The sequence below is a fragment of the Bos javanicus genome, chromosome 29, assembly GCF_032452875.1.
Source record: "Bos javanicus breed banteng chromosome 29, ARS-OSU_banteng_1.0, whole genome shotgun sequence".
NCBI classification, from domain to species: Eukaryota; Metazoa; Chordata; class Mammalia; order Artiodactyla; family Bovidae; genus Bos; species Bos javanicus.
In genome coordinates, this window is record NC_083896.1 from 40,294,111 (window position 1) to 40,313,985 (window position 19,875).

At 44.2% G+C, this 19,875-nt stretch overlaps 1 protein-coding gene across 1 annotated transcript in view; it reads right to left on the reverse strand.

Annotated features, from left to right (window-relative positions):
- Positions 1–19,867, reverse strand: part of DDB1 (damage specific DNA binding protein 1) — a 28,034-nt gene extending 8,167 nt beyond the window's left edge. The window contains exons 1-20 of the mRNA XM_061406544.1: positions 19,588–19,867; positions 18,213–18,361; positions 17,037–17,153; positions 16,460–16,681; positions 14,303–14,417; positions 13,290–13,387; positions 12,434–12,592; positions 11,750–11,833; positions 11,063–11,179; positions 10,364–10,466; positions 7,671–7,746; positions 7,474–7,582; positions 4,099–4,277; positions 3,841–4,004; positions 3,624–3,731; positions 3,264–3,471; positions 2,154–2,249; positions 1,936–2,047; positions 857–980; positions 368–532 (exon numbers count right to left, since the gene is read on the reverse strand). Of these exons, the coding sequence (XP_061262528.1) occupies positions 368–532; positions 857–980; positions 1,936–2,047; positions 2,154–2,249; positions 3,264–3,471; positions 3,624–3,731; positions 3,841–4,004; positions 4,099–4,277; positions 7,474–7,582; positions 7,671–7,746; positions 10,364–10,466; positions 11,063–11,179; positions 11,750–11,833; positions 12,434–12,592; positions 13,290–13,387; positions 14,303–14,417; positions 16,460–16,681; positions 17,037–17,153; positions 18,213–18,361; positions 19,588–19,648 (2,566 nt within the window). The 5' untranslated portion in view covers positions 19,649–19,867. The remainder of the gene's footprint in view (positions 1–367; positions 533–856; positions 981–1,935; positions 2,048–2,153; positions 2,250–3,263; positions 3,472–3,623; positions 3,732–3,840; positions 4,005–4,098; positions 4,278–7,473; positions 7,583–7,670; positions 7,747–10,363; positions 10,467–11,062; positions 11,180–11,749; positions 11,834–12,433; positions 12,593–13,289; positions 13,388–14,302; positions 14,418–16,459; positions 16,682–17,036; positions 17,154–18,212; positions 18,362–19,587) is intronic.
- Between the last annotated feature and the right edge of the window lie 8 nt (positions 19,868–19,875).

Here is a 19,875-nt window from a genome sequence, read left to right on the forward strand (position 1 = left end):
ATGATACAGAAACGAACACCAAGTGCTGATGCTGGGAAGAGGGCCTAAAAGGCTGAGCAGCCAAGTAGAAAACACACAACAGAGTCCTACCAGAATTCCTAACTCTCATTCTGGTCGCCTCTCCCTTTCTCTTCCTTTCAAAGAGTGAAAAAGGAAGAAAAAACGGCAGATTTTATTTGTGCCATTGCTCACATACTCCAAAACTCATTCAGACCATCAACAGCTTAAGTGAGAAACATCTTGAATCTTGTGTCACTGCAATTAACCCAAGTTCTTCTGCATAACTGAGTCTAAAACCTAAAACTGTCTGTCTGCTTCCTTTCCCAGTTTTTAAATTTCTCAAAAGCCAGAGACTGTGTCCACTTACCATCTGAATACTGAAAGACCACAATACGACCCTGCTTGGGCTCTGCCTCTTCTGGGTACACCATGGCCGTGCCCACGATGAAGTACGTGTTGGGGTCTTTGCCCAACTTGCAGGAGACCAGGCTGAGGGCATACTCATTCTGCAGAAACTGGTGGGCATGAAGCACTAGAAGAAGAATAGTAGAGAGGTGACTGACTGACGACCCCCACGCATGGGTGCTTCTGCACTTCTGTGAGGTCCACAGCTCATCTTGGAGCACAGTACAGAAGGCATCTGTACTGTGTCTACTACTCCTGTCTCCTCGCCAGCCTATTCTGACATGAAGAGGCCCAGTACTCTGAACTCACAGCCAACTCTGAGGCCCCACCCTTTCTTCTCCTCCTAGGATAGTCTGCCAGTGTCTATCAAATTCTGGAATACAGCAGAGCCCAGAAGAGCCTAGCTTAGGGAGGATGTAGGTACAGCATGATAGAAAGAGCTCATTTGCACCTTCAAAGGTGTGCTGGTCAATGATAAGGAGGTTATGCACCTCCACCTCTTCTCCAAAGGAGGTCTCGTGAGGGGCTGTGCTGCTGGAGAACAGCTTGCTGGAGCTGACGCTGCTGGACAGGGCCTGGGAACAGAGAGAACACACATCACCCCTCTCAAAAGAACGGGTGCTGGGAGAGCAGTGTCAGCATCAGACAGGATCAGAGAACAGAGACAGAGTTTGAACGAGAAAAACTTGAGGCTGGCCGCCTGCACAGAGCCCAAGTGCAAAGGGCTTCAGAGAGGACACAGGGACTGAGGCTAAGGATCCAGACTCCATATGGAATTGACACAGCAGTCCAAAACACCGTCAGAATCTAAGGGCACTTAAGAGCACTAAAACAGTGATGCCAAGTCAATCAAGAAAGCTAACAAGAAACCCAGGCGACCTAATAACGTGACAGGCTTCCACCTCTCTCAATGGGAAGAGCAGGAAACCACTGCAAATAAAAATGAATACATAAAGACCTACTCTGGGTTAAGGGAAGAAGTCATACCATGGATGTCTACAAGCAAGAAAGGCAGAGAATACATGGAATAAAACGACCAGTTAACATCTCCACTGGGTCTGTGATGTGCGGCTCTACACGGTCCATTATCATTTCGCAGATGATAAAACTGAAGCTGCCCAAGGTGACACAGCGAGCAACAAACCGTGGAGCCAGTTCTGTCAGACTCCAAGTCCCACGCTCTTACCTATGGTACGACACTGCTACCCCTACCCGACACAAAGTACCCAAAATGATAATAAGAGGAAAGGAATTATTCATCAGGCAAGGGTACCAAGTAGCAAAATCACTGAAGCCACACTTATTTAAAGTTCTTCTCAAGTCTCTACCGAGGCGGCCAAATCCAGCTCACTGCCTATTTGTTTAAGGTTTTACTGGAGCCCAGCTATGCCCACCTGTTGTCTACAGATGCCTTTGTAATGGCTGAGGCGAGTAGCTGTGACTGAGATCATGTGACCTGCAAAGTCTAAAGTATCTACTATCTGACCCTTTCTGAACAGTCTGCCGCTGCTCTCACACCACTGCCCTCACCTGGGTGCTGGCGCTGGGCCTCAGAGCAGTTGTGCCCCCACTCGTGTCCTGGACTTCAATGCGGCTGGAGAGGACCCCGAAGCACTGGGACACCTCCTGATAGCAGATCTTCCTACAGAACAAGCATCAAACAACAGGGTCCCTCAGGAAAAGGCTGAAGCGCTGCACGCCAACCCCCAGGGCCCCGTCCCCTGCAGCTCCCCTACCCTGCCCCTCACCTGGGAGATTCATATAGGGGAACCGTCCGAATGTGCAACTTCTGGATCTCGTCGATGGTGCCAATCGTGAGAGTGCTGTTGTTGGCCAGTGCCAGGCTGGAAAGAAGGTTCTGGGTTTAGACTGAGTACACCCAAGGAAGAAAAAGGACTTCCTGGTGGCTCAAATGGTGAAGTGTCTGTCTACAATTCGGGAGACCCGGGTTCGATCCCTGGGTCAGGAAGATCCCCTGGAGAAGGAAATGGCAATCCATTCCAGTACTATTGCCTGGAAAATCCCATGGACAGAGAAGCCTGGTAGGCTACAGTCCATGGGGTCGCAAAGAGTCAGACACGACTGAGCGACTTCACTTAAGCTTACACTTAAGGAAGAAAAGGATTCTATGAGGCAACTCCATAAGAGGAAGAAAAACAAGGCAGAATTACACTAATTTACTACAGGGCAGTGATTATCAACTACAGCTCTCTGTTAAAAAACACCTGGAGACCAGTCCCATCCCTCAAGATTTATTTAATTGGTCTGGTTGGGTCTAGGCTGAGATTTTAACAGCTATCTGTTTAACACTAACATGTAGCATTCGGATATAGAACAGTGATTCTCGAACTATCAAACCACGATGGCATCAAAACGACCTGCGGGGCTTGTGAAGCTAAGACCGCTGGGCCCGCCCCTGGAGTTTCTGATTTGGTGAGTCCATGGGCGAGGCCTGAGAATGTACATTTCTAACAGAGAGTTCCCACTTGGTGCCATGGCTGCAGTGAGGGAGCCACTTTGAGAATCCCTGCTCCAGGGGAACACATAATGAATGATCTCTGTCACAGGAACTCTGAAACTTGACCAATCACTTGAATTGCTTAAGAGGTTTTCTAAAAATACAGATTCACATCTGGGGCCCAACCCTAGATCTACCAAAGCAAACTCTAAGAAAGATTCAAAAACAATTCAGCACATTTAAAAGGCTTACGAGGTATTTCTACTGCAGGTCTGCAAATCTCTGTTCTACACATCTTATCTCAGCCAGTCACTGGCTTTGTCACTGGAAAAAGGCTGGAGGGGAAGGGTCATGACGCCTTCCGTCCTGGCTCTCACTGAAGAAAGAAAAAGAGGCTCACCTGTCAGGATAGCCATCTGAATTGAGGGGACACATGTAGTTCACTTCCTTGAGGTTGACATTGGAGAAGACCAATTTGTGGTTGCTGCTGTAGATGACAGTGGGGCGGTCAGAGCAAGCAAAGACGTTGGTGGTTGAAAGAGAACGGAAAGTTCTCAATACCGTGGGCTGGGTGCCCAGAGTCACCTTCTTACGGTCACTCAACAGGCCTACAGAAAGAACAGCATCCAGAGAAAAACAGAAACAAAACAGGACAGTTGGACTGTGAAGGTTCAAAAGCTGCACCCTGAAGCTAAGAACTCTGCCGACTCCAATACCCCAGATTCTCCAAAGCGCCGCTCACCTGACATGCTAGTCTCACCTGTCTCGATGTTGAGCCCAAAGTAGAAGAGTGCTCCGTCTCCCAAGGCACAAAGGAGGTAGTGACTGCTCTCAAAGGTGGTCATCAGGATGGAACGGGGAATGATCTCTGTGAGAAAGAGGTACATTGAGCGCTTGTTCCAAATCCTGATTCTGATCCTAACTCAGGCCTTGAAAAGAAACACCCCTCCCCCCGCCCTCAAAAAAAAGAAACACACCTCCACCCAGCATCTCTTTGTGCAGTAGCTCGAAAGAGGGCAGCTTCGCAATTCGGGCTGAGATGTCTGTCCAGAGGCCGATGGCACAAAGAGGGGACATTCCATTGCTGTCTCCTAGAGGGGTAATGTCCAAGCAGGCCACTTCGTGTTCCATCTCTGTGTGGCTGAACAGAGAATATGGCACAGAAAGGACTCCAGGGATCAAAGAAGTCCCAGAGAAGAGGGGAGGGCAGAAAGAGCAGAGACAGAAACACACACCTGATCTGCCGGAGCTCCTGAGGATGGATCTGCAGGTAGTAGAGGGCCCTCCCCACGGCGACTACTACCTGGCTACTGTTGCAGGAGGCCACGCTGATGTTCTTGCCCTGAGGCTCCTTCCACTCACTGACGAGTGCTTTGGGCTCTTGAGAGACCAGCCTCACAGATGCTGAAGTGATCTAGAGAAAAAAGAGCAATGTCTCCAAGCCCCTGCAGGGATCTATCTACACAGAGGTGAGAAGGTGGTAAATGCTGCCCTCACGGAACCCTAAGAATAAGGTATGAAGTCCTCCTCTGCTATATAGATTTTTTCAAGTTCCACAATGACCGATTACATAAAGATGTCATTTTTAACTGAAGCCTTGAAGAAGACTGGCTTCAAGCAGCTTACAGCTCATATACTACAGCCTGAAAAAGAGAAGGCGTGTCCTGTTTCACTCTGATTAAGGCTTGGGTATCACAAATGGCACCCTATGGAAAGGTATCAATGGAGTAGGACCCTGCAACTACCAGTCTAGTTGTTTTTCTCAACCCCAAAATCAGATCTCTAAAATATCCAATTTCTGGGAATTCCCTGGTGGTCCAGTGGTTAGGAGTCTGCATTTTCACTACCGAGGGCGCAGGTTCAATCCCTGGTCAAGGAACGCAGATCCTGCAAGCTTGTAGCACGGCCAGAAGAATTTAAAATATGCAAGTTCTTTACTATGCATGAACCATTAAAATCACATAAAATTCTTTAGTAAATATCAGTATATCTTATTTATCAAAATTGAGTTTTTACTTAAAGAAAGACCCTTAGAATTATAAACACTATGCTGCTGCTGCTGCTAAGTCGCTTCAGTCGTGTCTGACTCTGTGCGACCCCAAAGACGGCAGCCCACCAGGCCCCGCTGTCCCTGGGATTCTCCAGGCAAGAACACTGGAGTGGGTTGCCATTTCCTTCTCCAATGCATGAAAGTGAAAAGTGAAAGTGAAGTCGCTCAGTCGTGTCCGACTCTTAGCGACCCCATGGACCGCAGTGCACCAGTCCTCTGTCTGTGGGATTTTCCAGGCAAGAGTACCGGAGTGGGGTGCCATTGCCTTCTCCGATAAACACTATGGGAGATGCAGAAAAATACCACAAGCTATTACTGATACTAATGAACTACAATGGGATTACATAATACTTCCTAGAGTTATTAGTCTTTCCATTTGGTAAAGAAGCCCATCATTAGTAATAACTGAGCTGGAATAAAATAGGAAATCAGCTTTTGAAGGGTCCGGTCCAATACAAATTACAAAACCAGTGCAGCAGCATAATTCTGAAAATTAAAAAAGAGGAAGGCCCTTGAATAATAAGATATGTGAGCTGGGGCCAGGATTCAGGTCCCAGTTAGAAAACACTGACAAAGCACTGAGTCAGTATCTGGGCACTTCCCACACTTGTTCAACCAAGTGACAGACCTTCCCTCTGGTTTTTAACTAAACCCACCACTGCCTGTTGGCTAAAAGGAAGACCAAGAGAATAAAACGATGGAGTTCAGTAATCCTTAGGCCCTCAAGTGCTACAGCCACGGCAGGCAAATACTGACTCTGCTCAGTGTGGAGACGGCTCCCGGGTGAGGAGGGTGTGTAAAAAACCAAGAGCATCATGGTCACTCCAAACTTCAGCCTGCCAGGTCCTGAGAGGTGCAAAGAAATCAGGGTCTCGTGGCTCACAAGTACCAAAGGGCTATATGATCCCCATTACCACAGAAAAAGTTAAAATAAGTATCTGAACAGAGTTAGAACTCTAGTTGTAAGTAGTACACTGGAAGTGCTATCAAAAGTCATATAGGGATGGTAGCATATGACTAACCTTTTTCTTCTTTGTGCTTTTCAGTATTTTCCAAATAAGTATATATTACTATTAAAATGAGTGGAAAATGTGTCTCAGATGACAGGATATAATTAGTGCTAAAACAATATCACCCTGCCCCCCAAATACATATATATATATATATATATATATATATATATACATACACACACACACACACACACACACACACACAATGATCCCATCCATAATAGAAAATGTAAATAAATACAACATACAGCCATTCCTCAGTACCTGCAGGGGACTGGTTCCAGAATCTCCAGTCAATACCAAATGCACAGATGTTCAGGTCCCTCATATAAAATGGAACAGTATTTGCTTATAACCTACTCACATCCTTAAGTGCACTTTAAATCATCTCTAGATTATCTGTAATACCTAATACAATGTAGTGTTAGTTGCTCAGTTGTGCCTGACTCTTTGTGACCCCATGGACTGCAGCCCACCAGGCTCCTCTGTCCATGAGATTTTCCAGGCAGGGATACTGGAGTGGGTTGCCATTTCCTTCTCCAGGGGATCTTCCCAACCCAGGGATCGAATCTGGGTCTCTTGCACTGCAGGCAGATTCTTTACTGACTGAGCTACAAGGGAAGCTACAATATAATATACAATGTAAATACTATGTAAATAACTGTGAATACAATGTAAATGATATGTAGACAGTGGCTGCTGCTGCTACTGCTAACTCACTTCAGTCCTGTCGGACTCTGTGCGACCCCATGGACTCTGTGCAACCCCATAGACGGCAGCCCACTAGGCTCTCCCGTCCCTGGGATTCTCCAGGCAAGAACACTGGAGTGGGTTGCCATTTCCTTCTCCAATGCATGAAAGTGAAAAGTCAAAGTGAAGTTGCTCAGTCGTGTCTGACCCTCAGCGACCCTATGGACTGCAGCCTACCAGGCTCCTCCGTCCATAGGATTTTCCAGGCAAGAGTACTGGAGTGGGATGCCATTCCTGGTGCAAAGCAAATTCAAGTTTTGCTTTTTGAACTTTCTGACTTTTTTCCCCCCAATTTTTTATTTTTTTGGCTGCACCGAGTGGCTTGCAGGATCTTAAGTCTGCTGACCAGGGATTGAAGTCCAAGTATCAAGTCCTAGCCACTGGACCTCCAGGGAATTCCCACCCCAAATACTTCTCATCGTGGTTGGTTGAGTCCATGTATGCAAAACCCACAGATACAAAGGGCCGACTGTACATACATTTGCAAAAAATAAAACTAAAAGGAGTAACTCCAAAGTTTAAAAAAAAGAGTTACATTGCTCTCAGTAATGGGTGATTGCTGATGCTGCCGCTGCTAAGTTACTTCAGTCGTGTCCGACTCTGTGCGACCCCACAGACAGCAGCCCACCAGGCTCCCCTGTCCTTGGGATTCTCCAGGTAATTTCAATTTTTTTCCAAGCCTTTTTACATTACGTTTAGAGCCATAAAAATTGACTTTTAAAATCCAGTGGTGCTCTGTAATGCACTCCAGGTCAAACTGATGCATAAATGGGGCCTGCCCTTTCCTCAGTTACTACCTGGATAAGTTGTTGATGAGCCACGTTGCCACAGAAGAAAGTCTGCTGATCGTCCACAAAACCCATCAGTTCGGTTTCTTCCACTTCCTCTCCATTTAACATGAGAACTCTACAGCAGAAGGGAAGGCTGGGGTTAGCCGGACCAGCTGCCCCACCTTGCAACCTTTACATGGATGCTTGGAGCTGACTCGTCTTACCTTGTCTGGCCCACAAAAGAGAGCACCAAAGTGTCATCGGTCTCCCGGTTGGGATCAGACCTCAGTGGCCACAGGCCTGGAACACAAATCAAAGATTAAGAGGCACAGCATGGACCAACACTCAGCTGGCTCCACATGGTCTAAGGAAGGAGCAGCCTAACCCCACACAAAGAGCAAGAAAGTCTGAGTCAGTCCTAAGATGAAATACCCACTCTGTTCCTCCCTGGCTTCAAGACACTGAAGAAGTTTGGTCTTTTTTAAACTGTTTGAGCTTAGTATTTCAAAGCTTTTCATTGGGAGGCTAGGTTGGAAGGAGAAGTACAGGGCTGAGACTATAGTGATTTTGGATGGGATAATTCATTTCTGACTCAAAGTCAAAATTTATTTTTTAAATATTTAATACAGAAGTCTCACTCCTATACCTCTCCTAGCTCCCAAATAAGTAAACAATAATAATTTATCCCTCCAATTCTTTTCAATAGATAAATGCTGTACTGCAAGCCAATACAGTAGCCTCTCACAAACTGTCTACACATTTTTTTTTCATCTAATATATGTCTGAGTCCTTATCAGAACCAAACAGTTTCTTGTTTTTGACCTCTGCACAGTATTTAATTTTATGGATGTACTAGTTTACTAGCAAATTCCCACTGATGGACGCTTTTTCAGTATTCTGCCATAATATACAATACCACAATGAATAATCTTGTATTTATGTCATCTTATACATATGAAGGTCTATGGGTCAGATGCCCAGAACTGGGCTTGCAGGGTAAATCAGCTGTAATTTCAGTAGACACTGCCAATGAGCATGCCCTTTCCTCACAGCCTCACCAACACAGACATTGTCACACTTGGATTTTGGCATCTGGTAAAGAATAGTATCACTATTTTGTTTTGATGTGCACTTCTTATTATAAGTTAGGCTTGTTATCTGTCCATTCATGTACTCTGTCAATTTGGGGGCAGGAAATTTGGTGGTCTTTCTAGAAATTTTTTTATCAATTAGACAGATTAGGCCTTTGTGTATAAGATGAACTACAAATGTTTTCATCTAATTTACCGTTTCTTCTAACTTAGCTTATAGTGTTTTGTTTCTGCCAAGCAGGGTATTTATGTTTATGTTGTTGAATTTATCAGTCTCCTTTTGGCTTCTGTACTTTTGACTCAAGAGTTTGAAAGACTTTCCCCGCTCTAAAATTAGAACGGAAATCACCAACTTTTTCTTCTAGCTTTTGCATGGCTTCATTTTTTTACATTAAGTCTTTGATCTATTTAGAGTCTAGCACTGGGCACACATTGTGCTGTATGGACCCAAACTTATCTTTTCTCAAATGACTAGTTATCCCAATACTGTTTATTCAAAAGAATTACCCTTACCTTCCTGAGCTGAGATACCAGCACTATCCTACACTAAAGCCCCATGTACAAGTTTGTCTATTTCTGGACATTTGAGTTTGCTCATGGGACTCCTGCCTATTTGTGCACCAAAACCACACTTTTAATTTCTAAGGTTTAACAGTACCTTTTAATATCTGGTAGGACTAGACCCACCTCATTGTTCTTTTTTAAGTTTTTCCTACCTTTCCTTGCATCTTCTGCTTCACATTTGGACTTTGACTTGTCCAGGTCAAAGAAAAAAAACCTACTGATATTTTTTATTGAAATATATTTTAATATAAATATCAGAGAGAAAAAGCTTTATAATATTAATTTATAAGACCTTACCCATGTCTTTTTTATTTGATCAATCTATCCTTTCAATCCTTTAAGAGTATTTCAAAGTTTTCCTTAAATAAGTTTTGCACAATTCTTGTTAAACTTATTTCGTGGTATTTTATCTTTCTATTGCCATTGTAAACTGCCTCTTTCCCTCTACTACACCTTCTAACTGACTGTTTTTACATGAAAGCTATTGATTTCAGTACCTTAATTTTATATCCTACCTTAATGAGTTCTGTCTATAGGTATTCAATTCTCTTGAGTTTTGTAGTTTTATGATCTCTTCCTAATTCATAAATCTTTTTTTAATCTGTTCTCATCTTCTTACTTTTTTATATTCTAAATTACTTTTTTTAAGTTGTGTTGTATATACTACTTTGAATTAGTTTTTGCCTTATGAGCCAATCTGATCATCTACTTCTTATAATAGGTGATTTCAACCTATTTACATTTACTGACAGTAGATATCTGATGTATCAGTTACTCATACAGATGTTTGACATTGAGTTCTATCATATTATTTTAAGTTATGTCTACTGTTTGTATATTAAAAAAGTCTTTTGCTATGTACTTTGTGTTTGATCTTTTTGATCATTAGAGTTCTCCTGGAATTTAGGAAGATTTGTACTTCTGTTCTAGAAGTTACCTTTGATATGTACCTCGTTCTATGACATGCTCAGTCTCCTCTTTCTTTAGAGATTCTATCAGTTCCCTTATATAAACAACATTAAATTTTCCACTAAATTGCCCATTCCTCTACTCCATTATCCAATTTTGGTCAATATCTTCTTTTTTTAAGTTTACTTTGGAACCTTTAAATACATTTAATCTTCCACTGCTTATTTGGCATTAAAAGTTTTTTTTCTCTTCATTTGATTTGCATTCCTCTAGCTCCCAAGTGTCTTCATGACATGTAATGACGCCAAAGTCACTCAAATAAGATCTGCATCCTATGTCCACCGAAAGGCTACCTTTGATGCCTGGCAAGTCAATGCTGGCATGCTCGTGGATTCCAATTCCGTTCCGGATGATTCGCAAGGAACCTTCCTTGAATGCCCCAGAGCAAGTGACCAGCTGCAAGTAGAGAAAAGGTTTCTAAATAACCCCCTCCAGAGATACAACTAGACTGATGCTCAGAAAGTAAACAAGGTATATTTAAGTCCAAGCACCCTCTGCTGGGGAGCTAGGTTTGAGGATGCAGAATTAGCAGAGGGTAACTTCCAAAGTGTCTCATATTTATCAAGCAGATAGGGTGCCCTAGTCCAAGAAGCAAAAGGGCCCTACCACTGCTTCCAGCAAACTTGTTTCCTTCCTGGGATCCTAGTTTACTAGAAAGTGCACAGGATCTGGGGGCAGACACACTTGCCCTTTAGTAGTTACGTGACGTTGGACAAGTTGTTTAATCCTTCAAGGCCTTAAATTTCCTCACTTCTGAAATAGCCAAAAATCCCTATCTAAAGGGTGCTGGGGTGATCAGAGATAATGTATGTAGAGTGCCTGGCAGACCAAGATAGGCACCCAATAAATGGCAGTAATCCTTACATTTTTGGAATTAGTGAGTGAGGCTCTCAAAACTTATCTGCAGTGCACATTCCCCATTCAAGCTAAGCAGACCCAGGACACAGTTTGAGTGGCCATACCAACTATCCCTTTCCAGGATGATCCCTTACCTGTCCCTGCCCCTGCCTCTCCAGGTCCACAACGCACATGTCCACAATGGGTCCTAAATTGGTAAAGGTTTCCATGGCCACTACGTAGGAGCCTTGTTCATTGCTGTCAACATTGAGCTAAAAAAGAAAGAACAATTTTAGTCTTAGAACGCTCCACATGCACCCTAGAGAGATAGTTTTCATCCAGAAGAAACTTAACCCAACTAGGTCTGCCTTTCCTGTGCTCTACTGGATGCTTCCAGAAAGGAAATGCTGACTAAGGGGCATGGGTATCCTACAGGTGACCCACTAACCAGTCAGAGATTTCTAATCTGGCATCCCATGGATGGATTTCAGAGGAACAGCTTGGAAATTAATGTAAAATGTTTGCATGCATTTTTCTGCAGAGAAGGCTCAAATTCTCATATTCTAGAGGGGATAAAGAATATTAGACTATGATCTATTTGAAGGCATAAGCTGGGTCTTGTTCACCATTGTATCCACAAAACCTAACACACCGCTGAATGAACATTTAGGACAAAAAGCTAATCAAGGTAGGATGCTACATCAATCAAGCAAAATGGTGTATAATAGGGATACGGGTGAACTGAATAAACTCTGAGTGGCACCAAACACAGGGGAAAAACTTGATGAAAAAGCAGTGAAGACTGAAAAATAGAAGCCAGAAAGAAGAAAATGTCTTCTCACCTTCACAAGCTGGGAATCACCAAGGCGAGAACCAACAAACACAACACCATTGTCAAGGTACGTCAAGCACTCAGCAATAGAGGTCTAAAAGAAAATCAGCAGCATGAAAGACATCAGAAAGTACTTCACAAGGGATCCAGACACCATCCTATCCATCTCTCAGACCCGTGCCTAGAAAAACAACAACTGCAGCCATGGTCCCCAAAAGAAGTCTCCATTTCAAATCCCCAGGTAACACTCAACAAACGTTTCTAAAGCCCTGAAGTTTGTGACTCTTCCTTTATTGCATCCCTATAGTCAGAAAAATCTGTAAATTTGTCTTGCAGGTGCGTGATCTAAATGACCATTTTAATCCCAACAGCTCCAAATAGCTAGAGACCTCTAAAATTCACTGAGTTGTTCTTAACAGTACTATTTTGGAATGTCCTCTCATAATTGAGTATCAGCCCTAGATTAACCTTTAATTCTATAGTGTATCTTTCTGTTTCTCTTTTTAATACTTGAGGTAGCATCCCACTGTTTGTGAGATTCTCTAAAATCTACTCATTCCAAAACTAACTCCCACAGCAGGACTGAGCATTTGTTGTTCAGTGTCAACTCATGTCATTCCCAGCTGCAGTTTGGGACCACATGTCTGGGGTCACCAGGCACCTAGCAGAACGTAAGAGTAGGGACAAGGCCCACCTCCCCAAGGAGTTCCACACGGAGATCCTTGAGGGTGACAGTGCCATCCATCTGTTCCTCCTTCTCCAAAAGCAGCATGAAGAGCCGTCCTTCCATGTCTCCCAGCAGATAGCGAGAACCATTGGGGTCCACTCGATTGTGACACACAATTGTGCTTTGCTGCCAAGAGGAAAGACACAGTCATTAGACATAAAGCATCTTTCACACCAGACAGTAAACCCTAGCAGACCATTCCCTTTACCAGATCTAGTCACTTCATGAGCAAGGAATCCACTCAACTCACATAGGTGACCAAAAATGGGGACGTTTGATTTTTGAGGACAATGTTCCAAGGAGCTCAATATACTTTAACTGTTTACTCACATATTATTCTACTGGAAAACAAATATATAGAAGAGGAAACAGCTGTAAGTATTCCCTGGACTATGCTACCACAGATTTTGTTATTTAGCCTCAAAAGACAAAAAACATGTAAGGTTTCATTTTTATGACTCAATATTTTAAGGTGAATTTTTTTATGACTAATGTTTTAAGTCTATATGTATTTTTCACTTTATTATTTTACATGCTTTGTGCTCTGAAGACATTAACATTCAACAAAATTACCCAAATTTCTCCTTTCTTCAGATTGCACCAGTGAATAGAAAGGATAATCTGAACTTTATTCTCTCTCCCTTAAGTTAGCAAGCAAGCTCGCTGTTAGCAAAACCAAGCCAATCTCTCTTTGTATTCCCAGTGACCGACACAGTCTTATATACACAGTGAATAAGGTGACAGTTATGAATCCCCTTCTGACCAATGGGGGATTAGGAGGGAGAGACAACAGAAGGAAAAAAAGGAAAGGAATGCTGCTCACCTTAATGATGGGAGGGGCAATCGCCAGGTATTTGTCACCGTTGTGATACGTAATCGACTCCTGTCCAATGATGATGGCGCCTCCGAAGGGCTCCGGGACTGCAGGAGAGAGGGCAGCATTAGAATGCTGAGCACCCAGAACCTGCCAAACCCTGAGGCAACTTAGGCACTGAGCCAGTTATCTCTGAGGCAAACTGGAAGATAATCATTATTTTAGACATCAAAGTCCAGGGAACACGATAACCTTTTTCTGAGATTCCTGTCTTAGAAATTGTAAGCTGCCCACTCTGTACTCCTGATAAATATTTTTACTGCCACTCTTTTGAAGTTCACATGGTCTGAAGGGTGGGGAGTCTTCCCAGTGTTCTTCCATATGCATTCTGCCCCTTTCTCTTCTAAATGTCTGATCCAAAAGTTTTTACTTTCTCCCCTGTGCCTTAGCTTAACTTCCCCCATTATCAGAGTTACTATACAGAAGAACCAATTTGCACTTAGGAGTTTTAAAACTTCTCTACTGGGTAAAACACACAGTAATGTTGAGGAAGGATATAGGATAAACAGCAAAGAGACCTGGACTTCAGCCCAGGCTTTGCCAGTGAAATACAGGCACAGGCAAGTCCCTCGGCCCTGTTTCCTCATCTGGGAAATAAAGGAACCAGATAAGATAAGCATTATTGCCTCTTTTGGTTTTTAAAAATGTTTGCCGACAATAAAATGAGACTATTTTCCCTGTGCCACTCGGCAAATCAATCTCATTGTTTTAGTTAAACCCACCACTGCAAAGAAAGGAAAACTATACTTTGGGGGGGGTGGGGAAGAGTGAAAAACAAGACAATCTTGAAGACGGAAATGCAAAGAGCAAAGAGAAGCACATTAAAGAGAGGAGACATAAGGGAGGGGTGAACAATGCGTGTGCTCAACAGCACTGGAGCACGGACATAAAGGGGCAGAGAAGGTGGGGAAGGAACAACAGATAACTCGGGTAGGGCCTATCTCCTACGTCCCCCAACAAACCTGCAATCACCATGGATGCTTCAGCTTCTACGTTTTCCTGTTTCCAAGGGCCCTTATTGAACTCCTTCTCTCGGAGAGACACCTCATAGGTTTTTACGTGCCGCCCCTGAGGGTCCTAGGTGGGGAAAGGTAGAATCGTTAGTCCCTAGGAAGGGTGACCGCTGGGCTAGATAAGGGTCCTGAAGGGGGCAGCACTGAACACTCCTGTCACACCAGCCTCCCCATCCTTATCCATGAGCCTGCTGACAGCCACCAGCTGGGCTTGGGATAGTCTGGGGAGACTGTGACTGAGGCCAACTGTTTCTAACAACAAAATCAACAAAGAGACTTAAAAAGTAGAAAAATGAACATGTCACACTGTATTAACCACTACAGAAATATAAGTGTATATATGTACATTTGTGTGTGTGTATTCCTCTATTCCTTACCTTCAAGGAACTTACAAAATAGCTAAAGAGGAAAAACAAACACATTGAGAAGTGAAATACATTTAACAAATTTTAAAACTTTGACGTAATCTCAGACACATCCTGATGGGGCAACAGCAGAAAACAGAGCAAGCAGCCCCTCTAACACTGGTCACAGCTTCCAACCCTGTGTCATCAACACCATCTTCCCCTCCTTTTTCTGAGCCGTGACTCACTTCAGACCTGGAACCATCAAAGTCACCTTTAAGAAGCTAAAGGAGCCGGCCTGGGGCCAGTGGAGAGCGGCCGCATCAAAGGCCAGGGCAGGCTCTGAGAAGTTATGGGAGGAATCCGACAGTGTGTTTCAAGGCAGGGACCACATCTCAATCACAGTTATAGCTCCTGACGCACTGTGCATGACTACCTTTCACATGATATTTTCCTTTCTCTTTTATCTTTTTAATTTTGGCCATGCCGCAGGGCTTGAAGGATCTCAGTTCCCAGACCAGGGACTGAACCCAGGCCACGACTGTCAAAGTGCTAAATCCTAACCACCGGACCACCAGGGAACTCCCTCACGTGGTAGTTTTCAAACTAACTTTTGAGCACAAAACAGGAGAAAAAAATAATTTATAGCTGATGAGGATTTTCCCACCAATGATGAGGAGTGAGACGCAACGTCACCGTATGTTCCAGATGGGGTTTGGATTCGGGCCTCCATTTCCCACATATGGAAATGAAGCACATTCATAACTGGCAGCCCTGAGCCTGCCCAGAGTCAGTCCTGAATAACCAACATCAATGTCTTAATGACCAGATATTTACAAAACTGAAGGGAGAGAAATCCTAAGTTTTTATTTCAGTTCTGATATTTAATGTATTATAAACAAGATTAAACAAAATCTCCAAAACCGGTTTCAACCTATTCAAATGAACTTTATACCAACCAGAATCAAAGCTGTAGCACTCAGGTGACACTAAGAAATATACAAAAACACATCAGTATTTCCAATACTTAACACAGCTATCAAAGTGTTTACATGCCCACACACAGTACTTAAGACTTGGACTAAGCTTCCTTCCAACATTTATTCAGGCACATGCTACTGAAATAACCTCATGCTGTATGGCCCTTTGTTAAAAGGCTGAGATTTTACCAAGATACAGGCATGTTAGTCTGGTGCTCTGCCACCCTGCCCCCACCCCCACCCCCTCAAGAGATCTGGCCCAGAGAACAGCTGCCCAGGATCAGCTCTACAAAAGTTTTAGGCACAGACTAAAATAGAAGTCAAGAGCCAGCAGTCACCAGAAAGTTGCGTGCTGATCAAAATGTACTTCTTCTTGGAAGACACACAAAGCATCCCCAACACATTTCTCACTGCGTGTAAAGGCAATTTCCAGATCATTTCTCTACAGCTAAATTTTAATAATCCCCTAGCATGCCAGTAAGTGACAAAGTATAAACTGGGTCGCCCTACAAAATCTCCAAGGCGCACACCCAGAGTGTAATCTCAGGATTAAAGCCTGCTACAAGCTCCTGACTGTTTCCTGCCTCCACAGTAAGTACTGCTGTTCTCAAGGTGCAACCAAAACCTCACACATACTAACTGCATCATTCAAAACATTTCAGGACACATACATTAAACACTTCTGCCCATTCTACCATGAAATCCAGACATTCTGATGAGCAAAAATGCACTCCCCACTGAGCCAAGCCACATCGCTTCTCCCTCTTCTCCTGCCCCAGTACCTGGTAGACAAAGCAGATGGTAGGCGCTTGGCAACCATATAAGAACTTGACGTCGATAACATGCAACTCCTCCAGGCGGATGTTAAAGGCCTTGAGCTCTTTATTGTCCCGGTCTAGTGGAATAACCTTGAATAGGCCATCATAGAGTCGCAGGCCAATCATTCGGCACTCAGGGTCAATGATGCCAATAATGCCCGTCTCTGAGGGGCGGCCAATTCGGTCCTGAGAAATAAAACTGGGGTTAGGGAAGAACCTCAACACCTAGGGTGACAGAGAACACTGGGTACCACCTTCCCAGGATGACTTTAGTAGGAGTGGTAGTAAAACGAGTGCCATCTTTTTGACATGCCAAGCAGCCCAAATGTCAGTGTGGGCTTTTCTGCAATACACTGAATCTCAACGAAGTATTATTACCTACCTTATCCCTTGGATTCTGAGTAAACTACAGAAGTCCTTAGTGCTTTCTCCTTGTTTCTCTAACCACACAGAGAGAGCTGCCCCAGCACTTCAATTTCCTTCACCGAATCATGACAACCCCACCTGGAAAACTCTCATCAGCCTGCAGCAGCCACCTCACCTGCACATTGCCATGAGCTCGAGTTATGATGTCAATGCTCTCGCCACTCTGCTTATACTCCAAGATGCAGGCATTGTACTTAGCTGTCAGGATAAACAGTAGGTCCTTGCTCTCCCCCTGGAAACCAACATCATACTATCAAAATAGATTTCTTTTGAAAACAGGAATACCTATCTAGGCTTTCACCATTCCCTAAGCATATGAAATTCTTCAAGAATTTTCTTTTCTCCCTGAAAAAAATCCATGGTGAACATGTATGTTAATAAACGACATGAGTTACACACACCCTAAGGGTGTGTACAAAAGGTCAGAACTGAAGCTGGTAAACATTTAGTCCTCTTTCAAGATTCTGTATCTCTGCTCTACAAACAATGTATTCATCTAGTTCCGTGTCAGCTAATCTCAGTTATTCCATTCAAATTCTGAAAGATGAATGTAACACCTCCTCTAATCCCTCCCAAGTACTTGGAAAAAAGAAAAAACTGAACAAGGGAAGCTCAAATGCATCTACCAAGTCTTTCTTACTTACTAATACTAATAGACCCCAACAAAGTGAGTTTTTTGTTCAAAGGGTTATAATTTAAATTTTGAACCTACTGCTTTCTTATCAGATTCAATAAACGCATAATGAAGCAACGTGGTGGCTATTTTGATGAAAGCAGTTGAATTATAATAATGATAATAATTCGACAGTAAGTGGCAACAGTGAATGCTCATTATGTGCTAGGTGCTGTTCATCTTCACAATAACCCAGAAGACTGAATACTGTTATCCCCATTTTTCAGATGCAGAAATAAGGCTCTGAAAGGTTAGGTGACACCCAATGTTAGATTTAATAAGGAATAAAGTGTACTGCCCTAACTCCAGAGCCTACTCTCTGAATCACTATGATGGCCCACAGGATGGTGACCCACATTTCAAACTGCTTTCATATTCTCTTCTAGAGAATTCAACTTGATAAAATAAATTTTTTCCCCAGTGAATTTCTCCTTCTATCTCTTGGAAACGTATTAAATAAGAATATAAACTGAAATCTGCCATTCAAAAAGAGAAAAGTTTCTCTCCTAGGCCTTATTGCACCCATCCTAAATGAGCAATGACATAAAACAACACAAACTCAACTACAACCAATGGTTCTCCCCTTGTTGCTGGGCTCAACCAACCCAGAGCACTTACCTTGGGCCTGAAAAGCTCCATGACAGCAATCTTCCCATACATGCCCACCTCTTTGACGGGCCGAAGCCCCTCAGCAGTGACCACATAGATCTCTAATCTCGTATTTTTGGCAATCAACAGGTTCAAGTCTTCCGCTGAAGTAAAATGTCCTGCAAGAACAGATCCTCTAATTTTTGAAGCCAAAGCACTAAGTAATCCTATCACTTCTACCTAAAACCTCCTGAATTCTCATTTACTTCACATATTTCTCTGGCTCCCTCCATTCTCTCCCTTCTCAACAAATCCTCAAAGAATCTTACTCCGTACGTTCAAGAAAGCTACTTTCCTCATCAGACTAAGAAAACTAGCCTGGGCCTAAGAGCAGCATGTCCTTCAACTGACAATGACGGTGAAAACCCTTCAGATGGCTCTGTGCCCTCGAATTTCACTTTTCCCATTGCAATGGCCGACTCATCCTCTAATTAAGAAGAGACTCTGGAGAAAGTGTTCCTTTCTAGTCAGTTTCTTAGTTGGATTTTTGCAAAACCTTTACCAAACAGACCAGATCAAACAAAGAGAATTCTCAGAGCTTCACCTTAAAATATTGCTTTGTTTGTCCTGCCTGCCCTCCCAGCAATCTACCAAAACCCCATCCACACTCCTTCACCGCCTCCAACTCTCCAAACAATAGTTTTCTTTTGGAATCATGTCTAGAATTTACATAAAAATACAAGTTTGAGAGCTTCCTATTCTGTTGAAAATTTGGTTCAAGATGATTATTCTGGTTCAAGATGATTATGTCCAGAACATCTGTGTCCTTAACAATTCTTGCACAAACAAACAAGGCAAGCCCAGCACTGGGCAGGGCCATTCTAAACCCTCTTCCCCAGCAGCTCCTTCTTGTAAACAACAGCCCCAGGCAAAGCGGACTCCTCTCTTTCGCCTTGAGTGCGGACATTCTTCACATCCCTCCACCTCCTGCACCTCCCAGGCTCTCCCACTTGAAAATTCGTGCCCCCAAATGGCCATCACCACCGCCCTTTCGCGAGGCCAATCTCGCGGCTCAAGCAACACCGCACAATCAACTCATACCCCACTCTCCGTCCCACTGGGCCCGTCCCTGTCCTCGAGGCCAAGTGACCGCCGAGAACGAAAGCGGACCCTCAAAAGCAGCGTTGACTCCCCTAAAGGCGCTTACTCCCCTAAAAGGCGTGTGTTTAGACAGCTTCTTTGAAGTCGGGGGCTGTGGGAGGTCCTTCCGCAGCCAGCGCCTCTCATTCCCCGGGCCCGGTCCTGACCGCGGGCTTGGTGGCCACCCAGGGGCCGCGGGCTTCCCTAGGCCTCGGTTGCCCCCAGCTCCCTCCCTCACAGGGGTCTCCTGCCCTGGCAGCCTCACCGGTCACGCAGCCGTTCACGGCGGTGGGCTTCTGTGCCGTTACCACGTAGTTGTACGACATGTCGAGGCCTGGGGCAGCCCAGTGGGACTCAAGCGCAACGATAGAGGGATGGACACGAGCTAAAAGACTGGGATCCCCCACCCGCGCGGCGAACTCCGCTGCCGCTGTCTCCGCCCCACAGACACGTTGCAGGCCAGAGCGACCGGGACGCAGGGCATCACGGGACGGCCTCACCTGGCCTCTTGGAGGACTCAAGGCGCCAGAGGCGGCCAACCAAGGGAGGCCCC